The sequence below is a fragment of the Panthera leo genome, chromosome B1, assembly GCF_018350215.1.
Source record: "Panthera leo isolate Ple1 chromosome B1, P.leo_Ple1_pat1.1, whole genome shotgun sequence".
Taxonomy (NCBI): Eukaryota; Metazoa; Chordata; class Mammalia; order Carnivora; family Felidae; genus Panthera; species Panthera leo.
In genome coordinates this window covers 188,505,417-188,520,922 of record NC_056682.1, presented here as the reverse complement: position 1 = coordinate 188,520,922, position 15,506 = coordinate 188,505,417, and the positions used below count along the sequence as shown (strand labels likewise).

Below are 15,506 nucleotides of genomic sequence, written 5' to 3'. Positions count from 1 at the left end.
GGGACACAGGAGTCAACTGAAAAAGCTCCCAGTTGCCAAACTGTAACAACTTGAGCAAGAAAGTAAATAGGGTTACACTGGATTATAACTCAAAATCCAAAATAAATATCCAAGATACAAAATAAATATTCCATATTGGTATAAGTGACTTATTGAATAAATTCATAAAAGGAGAAGAAGAGATAAATATCTCATGAAGAATTCCAAGTAAATTATGTAGAAATTCTATCCTCAAAGAAGTGGAGCATAACTCCCCATCCTAAAATATGGGCTGTGCATAATAACTTTCTTCCAGAGTATGGCTTGGAAAGAGGGAAAAAAGAGTAACTTTAGGGTTGCCTGGGTGGCTCAGTTGGCTTAATGTCTGACTTGACTTCAGCTCAGGTCTTCCCTGCATCTGGCTCCGAGCTGATAGGGAGCAGCCTGCATGGGATTCTCTCCCTTTCCCTTTGCCCCTCCCCTCCCTCAAAATAAATAAATAAACTTAAAAAAGAAAGAGTAACTTTACAGTAGGGAATGACCAGCCCTACTTCAACCAGGTGGTCAAGGTGGAAGTCAACAGCCATAACTCATGTCGATACTAGGCACTCTTGCTTTTACGTGATAAAGTATGGCACTTTACTTCTGTGGACTTTTTGCCCAGAACAGACATCCCCAGTCTAATTATGAGAAAAAACATCAAGGAAATCTGATACTCTACAAAACACCTGACGCATAGTCCTCAAAACTGTCAAGATGATCAAAAACAAGAACTGTCTGAGGAACTGTCACATCCAAGAGAAGCCTAAGGAGACATAGTGGCTAAATGTAATATGGTATTCTACATAGAATAGTGGAACAAGAAAAGGGCATTAGGTAAAATCTACAGTCATCTGAAGAAAGCATGGACTTTAGTTAATAATGCATCAATATTAGATAATTGTAGCAAGTATACCATTTTAATGTATGACACTAATGATAGGGGAAACTGGGTGTGAGGTATATGAGAACTCTCTGTACTTTCTTTGCAATTTTTCTGTAAATGTAAACTGGTCTAAAATAAGAAAGTTTATTTAAAGAATGAATTTTAAGAACGAGACCTGACCTCTAGTCTGTCAGATAGAGATATTTATTGTATGCATTTCTTGCCTGTCTTATAAGCATCTTCTGTTACCCCAGGTTTCATTAAACATTATAGCCTGTGCTATGAGGGGTTTAAGGGACACGCCCTTGGGGCCCACAGGGAGTGGTAAGCAAATACATGAAGAGCTGGGTACCCCATAGAAAGCCTAGGCAAGACTAAAGGGAAAGAGCAGGCCAGAATGATGGGTGACCAGCAAAAGTTAGGACACATGCAGCCTGGTCACATTCCCTGGGAATCAACAAAAAGGTTGCCGAGGTCAAAGGTGCCCAGGTCAAAGGTATGGGTGGACCCTCACAATGAGAATGGTTGGATTTTTTTTTATTATTGTGCAATATCGATGTTTATTTTAATCCTTTATATCTCGTAACTTGCATTCTTGCAAGTGCCTGCAAGGTAGACACTACAGAATGAAGGTAAAGGCTCACTGTTATTATCTAGTAACAAAGATTATTGATAAAACCTGTTTATCTTCTGCCTTCTTATTCTTGTCCAAATGTACTATCTCTGTGATAGTCACATGCTTGTCTTAGCCACTTCAGTACACACAAAGATAGTATTCACTGTCAGTCATGTCATCTTTAAATATAAAGAGAAATACCATTGATTGATTGATTGATTGATTTAAATAATTTATTGTCAAGTTAGCTAACATACAGTGTATACAGTGTAGTCTGGCTTTGGGAATAGATTCCCGTGATTCATCCCTTACATACACCCAGTGCTCATCCCAACAAGTGCCCTCCTCAGTGCCCATCACCCATTTTTCCTGCCCCTCCCCCATCAACCCTCAGTTTGTTCTCTGTATTTAAGAGTCTCTTATGGTTTGCCTCCCTGTCTGTAACTCATTTTTCTTTCCTTTCCCCTATGGTCTTCTGTTAAGTTTCTCAAATTCCACATATGGGTGAAAACATATGATATCTGTCTTTGTCTGACTGACTCATTTCATTTAGCAGAAGACCATCCAGTTCCATCCACATTGTTGCCAATGTCAAGACTGCATTCTTTTGTGAAGAAATGGGCAGAAGACACGAATAGACACTTTTCCAAAGAAGACATCTAGATGGCTAACAGACACATGAAAAGATGCTCAATATCGCTCATCATCAGGGAAATACAAATCAAAACCACACTGAGATACTACCTCGCACTGGTCTGGTGGCTAAAATTAACAACTCAGGAAAAAACAGATGTTAGCGAGGATATGGAGAAAGGGGAACACTCTTGCACTGTTGGTGGGAATGCAAACTAGTGCAGCCATTATGGAAAATAGTGTGAAGGTTTTTCAAAACATTAAAAATAGAATTACCGTATTACCCAGCAATGGCACTACTAGGAATTTATCCAAAAGATACAAGATTGATGATTTATAGGGTACATGTCCCCCAATGTTTATAGAAGTGCTGTCAACAATAGCCAAGTTGTGAAAAGAGCCCAAATGCCCATCAACCGATGAATGGATAAAGAAGATGTGGTGTGTACACACACACACACACACACACACACACACTGGAATGCTACTTGGCAATGAAAAAGAACAGTTGGATTCTATGAAAATGGGAGAGTATAAGCACCATGAGGACAAAAATTCATGTCTTCTGTTCATTGTTGTGTCTCCAGCACCCTGAAGAGTGTTTGGCACATAGTTATGCTCAATAAATATCTGTTAAATGAATAAATGAAATGAGAAAACTTCCGAAGCCACCTTTCCCTCCCCTTCTAATAGCTCCCTGGAATGGGCAATAGACAAGAACAGAATTATGTGTACAGGTTGTGCAAGTGTGTGTGTATGTGTTGAGAGATGAAGGATAAAACCTTAATAAATGTGATGAAATCAGAATAATATACCTCTTGGTAACACTGCCTACATAATTCTCACTGACATCTGACATCTCAAAAGAGCCTAGCTATTTAATTTTGACAAAATGACTCATCCCAGAGTGAAAGTTTTCCTATAACCATAAATGATATATTGGGAAAAATATTTTTTTCTCATCACTGTGAATGACAAAGAGATTACTTTTTAGGTTTATAATGTCTACGGAAGGTGTCACTAACATTTTATTCAGTATGAATTGGATTGTCAGTGAATGATATTTTCTTGAAGCTTTGAACTGTGTCTCTGATGTCAAATCATCAGCCACCTGCAGGAAGCTATTCCAGAATTGTTCCAAAGGAAACATATCGTTTAACCCAGCCTCAATAATTCAAGTAAACTTGCCATTTGGGACATGCTCAGAGGATTGCATTGCCCTGATGGTGATAATGTTCGATAGAAGGTAATTATTGAAATGGTGGTAAAGACTCAGGGTTGATTGTGTAGTCAACAATTGTGTCAGTAATCAATGATTTTTGTGAATGGGGTGGATTGACTGGTAATTGTAAAAGTTGGTGATAATATTCAGTAATCAGATCATAAAATGAGACCTTAGATGTCATCCAGCAGACATTCTGGCTCAGTACCTCAAGAGAAGGTAGTCTATTATAATTGTTAAGAATGGGGGTTGGAGAACTATGGCCCAGGAGGTCAAATAGGCTTACCACCTGATTTTGTAAATAAAGTTTTATTGGAACATAGCTATGCCCATTTACGTAGGACTTTTCTATGTCTGCTTTTGTGCTACAACAGCAGACTTGAGTAAATACAATAGAGACTGTATGGCCTGCAAAGCCAAAGTATTTACTATCTGGCCCTCTACAAAGGGCCTGATCCCTGGTTGAAACCATAGGTTTTAGAGACTTAGGCAGATCTGCGGTCCAATCTAGGTCCTGCCATTTAGGAACTGAATGAATTTGGACAAGTCACTTAACGTCTTTGAGTTTGGGGTTTCTCATCTCTACCATGTGGTCAGTAATGCTGGCCCTTTATTTTTCACCTGCAATTCATCTCCTCCCTCCAAAATTTTATTTTTATAAACTAAAAAAGAAAAATAATTATTGTAAAGACAGGAGGGAGGTGGTAAATTTTGGTGCCAAAATTCATTTGGTGACAAAACTTGAAGTGAACTGACATAAAACTATTTCTAATCTATTTCTAATTATCTACCTATCATCGAAAAATCTATGTACCTATCACCTAATCAGTCTATATCATATTAAGCAGAGGACACGAACAGATATATCAGTACTTCCAAATCTCAGTGGCTTAGCACCTTATCATCTCACTTGTCACTCACACACGGTGAAATAAAGAGGAGAGGGGGCTCTGTTCCATGCAGTCATTCTGAGAACTGAGCTCCTTCCCCTTTGTTGCAAAGCCAACTGAAATATGTGACCTCATAGTCCCCACAGATGGGAAAGGAGGAAGGCGATGTGGTCACTTCCACCCATATCCCATTGATAAAATCTCAGTCATGGCTCCACCTACTTGCAGGACAGCCTGGGATTATGGCCTACTGTGATAGAAGCACATGGACATTGGTCATCAGTAGCAGTCTCTGCTATGTTTATCATTTATCATAGTTTCGCTGCACAAACATTACACGTTTGATTATAACACCCTGCAGACCCTGCTGGAGACATTAAATAATATGGAACAGTATATGCCTGGCATTACCTGACTAAATCTGAAAGACTCCGAATGATAAAACTCAGCTGGCTTTGAGGATTTCAGATGACGGACTGGAGATCTACATGACACCTCTCTGCTACGACAGCATAGTCGCTAAGAGATGCATTCTGGGACCAGACTGCCTTGATTTTGAATCCTGGCTCTCCTACTTTCTAGCTGTGTGACCTTGGGCAGGCTGCTTAACTTCTCTGTTCATCCCTTTCCTCATATGCTAAAAAAGGAGATAATAATAATATCTATGAAAATGAAGTTAGTATATGTAACACAGCCAGCACAGTTGCCTGACTTATATAAGCTCAAATGAGTTCTAAGCAAGAGTCAGTTATTATTACTATATGCAGCTATTATTATTGTTAATGCCATTTTTAAATAGTATAGTAACTGACACACAGTAAGTGCTTATCATATAATTAGCTGTGGAACGATCTTTCGTAGCATCATGGAAAGAACAACCGTCTACCTTTGACTGAATATTTGATTGAATACGTTCAATGACATGATTATTGTTTAACAAGATGACCAGTGTAATTATTAATTAATTGGCTTTGTTAGAAAAATTTCCTGTGTAATAACTGCTATGGCTAACATCTAATAAATATAGAGCATGAATTTGGTGCCAGGCACTAAGCCAAGCCCTTTACTGACATTATTACTTTTTCATGTTCATACTCCCCTATAAAGTAGCTTTGCTTGCTGATATTTGACAGAGATGAACACTAAGGCCTACAGAGTTTATTTTACTTATTTATTTATTTTAAAAATATTTATTTATCTTGAAAGAGAGAGGGAGAGAGAGAGAGAGAGCACAAGCGGGGAAGGGGTAGAGAAAGAGGGAGACAGAGAATCCCAGCTGCACGCTGTCAGCACAGAGCCTGATGAGGGGCTCAAACTCACAAACCTTGTGACCATGACCTGAGCTGAAGCCGAGAGTTGGACACGTAACCAACTGAGCCACCCAGGTGCCCCAAGGCCCAGAGAGTTTAAACACTCAGCCTGGGATCTCACAGCCACTGAATGGCAAAAAGAGGATTGGACCAATTCACAGCTAGGTCCAGATGCTATCCCCTTCCCACATCTTATTCACTCTGTCCTTTGGGTTTAAGCAAATTCAGTAGAAAACTTCTTTTCTCTTTATTACAGAATCAAAATGGTCTCTGCTATGCCTCCCAGAATGCCACTGCTACTCAAAATACATTCATAGCTGAATCATTTCTGTGGTCTAGAGACTTTCCAGGCAGCTGATCAATTGAAGAAAAATAATTACAATAGCCTGGTGTTAAATTTGATTTTGGTTTAACGTTTATTAATTCAGCCATTAGTTTGTTTTTAAAGGAAAAGACATATTACCAACACACTTATAATATATATTCATTACAACTAATTTCCAAATTATAATCAACATTCATCACAATTACCAGCATTTTACATAAATATTATAATAGCAATGTTGTGCACAGTCCCATATCATTAACACCAGACTCAATTTACATGTGAAATTGGATACAACATGCTATAGGTAATTGATTGTACCTTTCTGATATGTAAGTAACTTTGAGTAATGAAATCGTTAGTATTTTTTGCCCTACTCAGTTTTTGCAAACCCATTTTGATTTCATTAGGTGAGTGGGAGCCATTGCCTTCTATATTCTCGCTAAACTAAGGCTGCACCAGAATGAATCTTGTTGGTGAAGTGTCGCAAATGCTAACATGAGATTATCATGGGGTGATCCTAAGCTGCCATCCATGGAAGAAATGTTACAGATGCTGTCCTTGACATTGTCACATGTCTCCCACATGCTCAGCTACTGCTGTCTTCTACTCTTCTCTTGGTTGTGATATTTCTTGGTTAAGTTACAATAGATGACATGTTGAGTTTCCTGGCCCAGGGTCTTCATTCTCGGTGCACTCAGTTTAGCACAAGTACCTAGTATATTTGAGGAGGCACTTTGCTCCCCTGAGAACTCTGCTCCTGGCTCCATTGACTGAGCGCTATCTCTGAAGGCAGTGCTTTCTTCTTTCATCCTGATTCCACAAAGTCCCTGCTCCCAGATAGCTGGCGATGCCCACATTGACTTTCCCCCTTCTAAACATGACAGATTTTGTTGAAATGTAAGTCTACCAATTTTATTTTGGTATCTCTTGAACTCATCTCTTCCTTATCTCCAATGCCTTAATTGTAGTTTGGGCTTACATCAGCTCCAGCCAGGATTCTTGGATTATAGAGCTGTTAAGTGAACTTCTTATTTCTGGAAACATAGCCCTGATCCTGTAACTTCGCTGCTGAAAATTCCTCAAGGACTCCTCACCTCCCACAAGAGAATCCAGCCTCCTTAGCCTCCTGCCTCTGCCTCCTCATCCAGTTTTCCTTTTTGGGCCTTTTCCTTTGTATTCTAACTTCTAGGTGATTTACAGTTGCTTCCCCTTCATTCCCAGGCCTCTGTCTCTGCCTCTGCCTTACTCCCTTCTTCTTCCCATTCTGAGCCCTTATTCTATTAACCAGCTTGTGCTTGTCCTTTACACCTGATTCATCAAGTCCACAGGCAGGCTTCCTTGACACAGCCTTATCAGTACCTTTCCTTGTTGATTTCATTCATCACCTGCTTTCCTTTAACATGGCACTCACTGAAATTTCTGCTCATATGTAAGATGCACCGCCCTCTACTCCCCAAAAGTGTACCACTCCCAATTACCTTGTTTCTGTTATATATGGTAATGATTTTGCATCCAATTCCAATGTAGGTGTGTGTGCGTGTGTGTGTGTGTAATTTCTCCATACCACCAAACAATTCTTTAACACCAGCTGGGTGTCCTACTACTTAACTCAATTCTGACCCTTTCTACCTGGAGATATAGCCAGATCCCACAGGTTAAGGGCTCAGTCCTACAAGACTGACCTCCCCCCTGTTCAGATGCTAAATGCAAGTCCAGGTGTCATCTGTGCTTCTGACTGATGGTGTTTGGAAAAGATAAACCAAACTGACAAACTCACAACCAGGTTAAGAAAAAAAGAGAAAGACTCAATACAAAAAATCAGAAATGAAAGGGGAAACATTACAACGAATGCTACAGAAATGAAAAGAATCATAAGAGACTACTATGAACAGTAGACTGGATGGCCTAGAAAAAAATGGATAAGCTCCTAGAAACATACAACTTGCCAAGACTGAATCATAAGAAATAGAAAGCCTGAACAGACCTATAACAAGGAGATTGATCAGTAATCAAAAATCTCTCAACAAAGAAAAACCCAGGACCAGATGGCTAAACTGGTCAATTCTGCCAGACACTTAAAGAACTAATACCAATCCTTTTCAAACTTTCCAAAAAATTGAAGAGGAAGGAATATTTCCGAACTCATTTATGTGGCCAGCAGTACCCTGGAACCAAAACTGGACAAAGACATCACAAGAAAAGAAAACTACAGGCCAATATTCTTGATAAATATACATGCAAAATCATCAACAAATTCTAGCAAACTGAATCTATCAGTATATTAAAAGGATCATACAACATGTCCAAATAATATTTATCCCTTGGATGGAAAGATGGTTCAACATATAAAAGTCAGTTAATGTGATATAACACAGTAACGGAATAAAAAGGAAAATCACATGATCATCTCAATAGATGCAGAAAAAGCATCTGACAAATTTTAACCCTCTTTCATCATAAAAAGAAAAAAAAAACCTCTCAATGAACCAGGAATAGAAGGAAAGTATCTCCACATAATAAATAAATGTATGACAAGCCCAGAGCTAACATAACGCTCAATGATGAAAAACTGAAAGCTTTCCTCCTGAGATCAGGAGCAAAGGAAGGATGTCCAATACTGACACTTCTATTCAGTATAGTATTGGAAGCCCTAGCCACAGAAATTAGGCAAGAAAAAGAAATTGGATGACTTGATATTATATAAAGAAAATCCTAAAGATCACACTAAAAAACTTTTAGAACTAATAAATTCAGTAAAGTTGCAAGATACAAAATCACATACAAAAATAAGTTGTGTTTCTATACACCTACAACTTCTCAGGAGGAAATTAGGAACAATCTCATTTATAATAGCATCGAAAAGAATCAAAAAGAATATAATAAAAAATAGGAAATAATAGAATAGGCTTAATTTTGTGAAAATATTCATACTACCCAAAGTTATATGCAGATTCAATGCAACGCTATCAAAATACCAAGTGGTACTTTTTACAGAAATAGAAATAAACAATTCATATGGGACCACAAAAGACCATAAATATCCAAATCAATACTAAGAAAGAACAGGGCTGGAGGCATCACAATTCCTGATTTCAAAGTATGTTACAAAGTTATACTAATGAAAACAGTATGGTACTGGCACAGAGACAGACATATAGACCAAGGAACAGAATAGGAAGCTTAGAAATACATCCATGGATACACAGCCAACGGATAATTGACAGGGTGCGAAGAATATACAATGGGGAAAGGAAAGCATAGTTTCTTCAACAAATAGTATTAGAAAAACTGAATATCCACACTGAAAAAAATGAAATTCCATCCTTACCCAATCCTATACACAATTATCAATTCAAAATGGACTGAGGACTTAAACATAAGACCTGAAACCATAAAACCCATAGAAGTAATAAACACAGTGGAAAGACTTCATGATATTGGTCTTGGCAATGATTTCATGACTATGATTCTAAAAGCACAGGCAAAAAAAGTAAATAAACAAGTGGTATGACATCAAACTAAAAGCTTCTGAGCCTCAAAGGAAACAATCAATGGACTGAAAAAGCGACATACACAATGAGAGAAAATATTTGGAAACCATGTATCTGATAAAGGGTTATCTCCAAAATATATAAGAATCTATTCCTTCATCTCAGTAGTAAGCATCTAACAACCCAGTAAAAAAATGGGCTGAAGATTTGAACATACATTTCTCTGAAGATATACAGATGGCCACCAGGTATGTGAAAGAATGCCTACCATCACCAATCATCAGGGAAATGCGAATAAAAAACACAATGAGATATCACCTCACACCTATCAGGATGGCTATTATCAAACAAATGAAAGACAAGAGGTGTTGATGAGGATGTCTTGGTGGGAATGCACAGCTGTGAAGCCACTATATGGAAACCAGTATGGTGATTCCTCAAAAAATTAAAAATATAAACGCCATGCGATCCCACTTCTGGGTATTTACCCAAAAGTATTGAAATCAAGATCTTGAAGAGATACCAGAGTCCCATATTCATTGTGGTTCTATTCACGATAGCCAAGATGTGGAAGCAACATACATGTCCATAGATGAATGGATAAAGAAAATGTGGTTTATACATGCGATGAAATGTATTACCCTTAAAAAGAAAAAAAGTCTGTAGTATGCAACAACATGGATGAAACTGGGGTCATGCTGAGTGAAAGAAGCCACCACAGAAAGACAAATATTATATGAATCCACTTATATGAGGTATCTAAAATAGTCAAATTCATAGAATGGAAGAGTGGGATGGTGGTTGCCAGGGACTAGGACAGGGGGAAATGGGGAGTTACTTGCTGACTGACATAAAGTTTCAGTTAAGCAAAATGAATAAGTTCTAGAGATCTGCTGTACAACATTGTACCTATAGTCAACAATAATGTAATATACTCTTAAAATTTTGTTCAGAGGATAGATCTCATGCTCAATATTTTATAATAATAATAACAATAAATAGAAGTCTCAAAAAGCAAAAAAAGTTATTAAACCACCAAATTCAAAATTTCCCAGGAAATAAGACCAAATTTCTTTCAGTGTGTCTAAAGTCAAATCATATACATATATATACATATATATATTCACATATACATTATATACATACACACACATATATATGTGTGTGTGTGTGTGTATATATATATATATATATATATATATATATATAAATTCTAAGACTTACCTCAAAACTCACAGCTCCATTGTGGTCCGTATCAAATGCATTAAACAGAAAATGCGCGTATGTTGTAGAGTCTGAAATGTTGAAAAGGGAGTATCGTTAATGCAGCAAGCACTTCAATATCCTACAGAAGACTGGCCTAGCATGCCCAAGGCTCCTTCTATTTGGAAAAATTTGCTCTGTCTCCTCTACTTGTGCTTTCTTCCCAGCTGCCCACCTTCTTCCAGTAGCGGATTGTGATTTGAGATTCATGGGAGTCAGCTCTCCACAACCCAGGGCATTGATGATACACATTCTCTGTAAGTTTCTGGCTGGAAATGCTCTGAACATATGGGAGTCTTGGGTGTATTCCCGGCACTAAGATGAGTAGGCGGTGTGAGGGCTAAGGGAGATGCGTCTGAAAATTAAGTGATCGTCAGGGGCTACGTCTACAAGTAAAATAATAAAGATACTAATAGTGAGACGCATGTGAGTTGGTATTTTTAGTGTTGTTATTGTGAATGTGTCATCAGTTTTACAACTCAGATAAAGACGGGGACTCAGAGAGGTTGAGAAACTCACCTACATCACACAGTCGATTAAGGAGCAACGTGAGACACAACTGAGTCCTTCTGACTGGAAAATCAGGCTAACCCATGGCCAGTGAAGTGGCCTGATGAACCGGGCAGTTTCTGTGGCCACCGTGGGAGTGAGTGGTTCTGAGGGTCCCTGGGCCCTGGGTGGGATTCACGGCTCTGGGACAGTCAGTCCCCCCAGCACCTCACAAGGCTGCCTGACAACTCTGAAGTACTCTGAAATCCAGCGTTTCCACTTAGCTTGCTTCTAGTGGGTTTTCCCTCTAATTTTTCCTTCTTCCCCTTCTACTTTTTCTCTGTTGTCTCCCTTCAGAGCTTTCTGCTTTTCTTGGTAAAATTATATTTTTTCTTACTGTTTTCTTTTCTTAGTGCAGTTTTAATTTTTCAGTGCTTCTGTGTTTGACCCTTGATCAAATTTACTTGATTATTTTAAATGTTTCATCTCATGGTTTTAGCTTTTCCCTTAACCTTTTTTATATTAAAAAAAAAGTTGTAACCTTTAAGCTCATTGGTTCTAGCTTTTTTATCTTCTGTTTAAAATCTCCACTCTTTCTATTTTATAACTTCTAACCTTTATTTTTACTGGGCTTGAACAAAATTTCTATTCACCTTTTCCTTTATAAATTGCTTTTCTAAAAGCAGGTCTCAAGCACCCATGGCCCACTTATGGATGGTTTATCGTGAATGCTTCACCCAGCGGTAAATGCTATGGAAGCTCATATCTTTCATAAGGTAGACGGTACACTGCCTCAGTTTCTCAAAATGATGGTGGCGTTTTCTTTTGCCTCTTACCTTTAAACACAATACAAAAAACCACTTATTTTAGAACATATGAATCATCAACACAGTTTTCTATGAACTAAGCCAGGACCAAAAATTGGTTCTAAATAGTATGTCCCATCATTGTATCTCGAGTGGATGTTCACATAGTATTGATGAGTTGCAGAAAGAAATCCTTTTGAATATGGATTATAACCAAAGGTTTGGTTCTAATCAATTTAGTGCCATTGCTAGGAAGTTCCATGATAGAGTTATCAAGAACTGACAGCCCATTTTTTATTTGCAAAGTTGTTTCGCTCTCCACGGTTCTTTGACACAGATTTCTTGAACTATTTAGTGTCCTATGGTGACATAAGTTGACAGGTGGTGTGTTAAACTTACTTTCGGGGGAGAGAGAAAGAGGTTCTGTATATTTTATAACGAGCTTCATTAAGCAGGTCTCCTGGTATCCTGTTTAGACAATCAGGGTAAATGCCTTTACCTTAGCAAGCAGAAGTCAACATGAATAATGGTTCAAAACAAACGATGTTGGCAATTTTTTTTTAATTAAAAAAAGAAGCTATCATGAACGTACAATTATTAGCCTTCTTCTTAAATGGGGTCACTCTAGCTTTAAAGCCTGACATGTGGGACATATAGTCTCGAGGTTTGCTCTGATGTGGTACAGAGGACTCCTTGTTCCTCTAAATGAACTTTGGCTGGTTTTCCAGCTCAGATATACCATGCAGAGAGCACTCGTTACTACCGTAGTGAAGTCAGAGTGAAGTCAGGTTTGAATTTCAGGTCTCCCAAATTATTAACCGCATGGCTTTGGGAAAGTTGTTTAACCTCTCTGGGACTCAGGTTCCTCATCTACAGAATAACCACACCAGTATGTACTTCAAAGGGCCATCATAAAAAGATTAAATGAGATACCACATGTAAAGTGCTTACAATCGTCCCAGGCATATAATAAATGTTCAATAAATAGTATCTGTTATAATTATCCTTTCAAAGCCACCTGAAAGAAATATGAGTAATTTTTTTTACAGATATAGTACATTTCCACCTGAAGAAGTTCTTGTGTTCTTGTGAAATCTCTACTGCGTGTCTAGGTGACTGACATTCTAATCTGATGCAACTTCACACTCTATAAAGACCAATAGAAGCAAGTGTGTCATGAAGGGCGTTTCAGCTTCTGATGGAGTTTGGATTTTTTCTGACAGGCATTTGGCGATTGTGAAAGTTTCTGAAGAAGGGGAGTGATGTTCTGAGCTTTGACTAGACAAGAGGAAGGATCTGAGGCACTGAGAGCATCTGGCTGGGCACAGAGGTGGATGAATGAAGAAAAGGGACGCTGTCCACAAAAACTTCCATGTCAACTTTCATCTTATTTTTTTTTTAAGATTTAAAAAAATATGTTCTTTTTTTTTTTTTTTTTTTTTTACTTTATTTTGAAAGACAGCGTGCAAGCAGGGGAAGGCAGAGAGAAAGGGAGAGAGAAAATCCCATGCAGGCACTGTGCTGTCAGTGCAGAGCCCCACACGGGGCCTGATCCCACGAACATTGAGATTATGACCTGAGCCGAAATCAAAAGTCAGACACTTAACTGAGCCACTCAGTCGCCCCTTATTATTGTTCTTTTTGGGTAAATATTTCCTAAGATGGTGAATAACTGGCATCCTCGATTCTAGATTTCAGTGCAATTTGGGACTCAAAAGATATAACATTGATCTCTCTTCTCTCCACATGACCTGATGGGCTTTCTTTGGCCACGTTTCCTTACAGACAACAAAAAAACAGTTACTGAGTTTGACACGTTGAGAATGCCTCAGTTTCTTTACAATCTTACTGGTGAAGTTGAAAAAATGTGGAAATTTTATAGTTGGGGGACAAAATTTAGGGATGCTTAGGATAGGAAGGTATCCTGGATTCTATGTAGTTATCTACATTTAACAAAGGTGGAAAATAGGAACGGGTACCGTTAGTAACTTAGCTATGGTCACCTAGTTAGTTAATGCTAGAGTTGGTAACGACATCAAGACATTCCAACACGAATTCTGAGAAACAAAGGATGTTAGGAAGAATAAAGGATGCTAGAAAGAAAACTGAAGACTCCTTTGTTCCACATTTTATAGATGTCTTAAAAGTATTGTTCTACAACTTACAGAGGAACAACCTGAGGCCCGGAGAAATACACCATTTGAGTCATATGCCTTGGTGGTGACTCAGTCTATCCACAAACCCAGGACTCAACTTAGTCTAGTGAATTTAGCCCAACTATTTCCAGACCACACTGATAATACCAACTAACCCCTTGATTAAAAAAGCCATCAATGCACATACATTTCAGAGAATTTGAACAAATGCAGTTGGTTATTATGTTCCAGGTCTGTGGATTGAAATCAATCTGGTTGATTTTCTTCTTCCTACTATAAATCGCTACTCCCACTTGAATTCAAGCATAAGGTACAAAATTAGTTTAATGCATTTGAATATATGATTCATGCACTGTTACTGAGGTAAGGCAGCTTCGTATACATGAATAGTAGTTTCTGTTTAATAAGGCCTCTGTAAATCACCCTGAAAATTCTTAGAAATATTGTCCTAGGTACAAGAAGGATATGCAGTGAGTGGTGTTATCAAAAAAAAAAAAAATCTTTATACCTCTTGACCCATCTAAGTGCCTCAAGAGCCTTGTATACAGTGACTGCTCAATAAATGTTTATTGGCTGAAGTCTTCAGACGGGAACTAATTCATCTGCTCCTTCTATAGCTATCAGGTGCCTGGTATAGACACAGTAAGTACAAAATCTCCACTACATGAGGAGGAGTGGCCCAGGAAACTGAACTTTCCACGAGCTTTTAGAATGCTCCGTGAGCCGAGAGCTTCCCAAAGCTTCCACTGTACACGGAGTCGAAAAGGCATTGCTGTAACAAGACCAGTAACAGCTCCAACCAGCCATTCGTTTCCTCTCAGCTTGGTTTATAGGGGGCCCACTTTATTCCCCACAAACAAGTGGCTTCCGTTCAGGTCAGTTGTGCCGACATCCAGAACACCACACCAGTTGTGCTTGGAAAGCCATCTGGCTAAGCAGTAGAGAAAACTGAGAGCCTGACACAATACAAATTGTAGCAGGTTCTGTGGATAAGACAAAGTATTTTCCTGGAGGAAACGGTGAGACGTTGTGATTTATGGACCCATCATTGTTAGCGCTCATAAGGAGAAACCTGCTGCTTTTAGACCAAAATACATGGCTCTATAGAACCGTGAGCATGGCCATAACATGAATTTGTCTGCCATCAGAGATCATGTTCTTCCTCAGGATATTTCCCTTTTTCTAGCCGCGCTGCAAGATATAATTTGCATTGCAGTGTTAATTTCTTAGATTGTAAGTCATGATTCTTCAAGATATGTCACTTCCTTCAGTAATGGCTGGTACTTTTAGATTTATCCATTCAATTAACATGAATAATCAAAGAATTTTTAAGAAAGCAAAAGTGATTTTTCCTCAAATCCCTTTAGATTTGGTAAGAAGAATCATTTGCAAAGGATT

General features: G+C 38.4%; 1 protein-coding gene across 2 annotated transcripts in view; it reads right to left on the bottom strand.

The window, feature by feature from the left end:
- KCNIP4 (potassium voltage-gated channel interacting protein 4) overlaps positions 1 to 15,506 on the bottom strand; it is a 224,710-nt gene that overhangs the window by 14,796 nt on the left and 194,408 nt on the right. For both annotated transcript variants that reach the window (XM_042934052.1, XM_042934053.1), the window contains exon 4: positions 10,619 to 10,689. In XM_042934052.1, the coding sequence (XP_042789986.1) occupies positions 10,619 to 10,689 (71 nt within the window). The remainder of the gene's footprint in view (positions 1 to 10,618; positions 10,690 to 15,506) is intronic.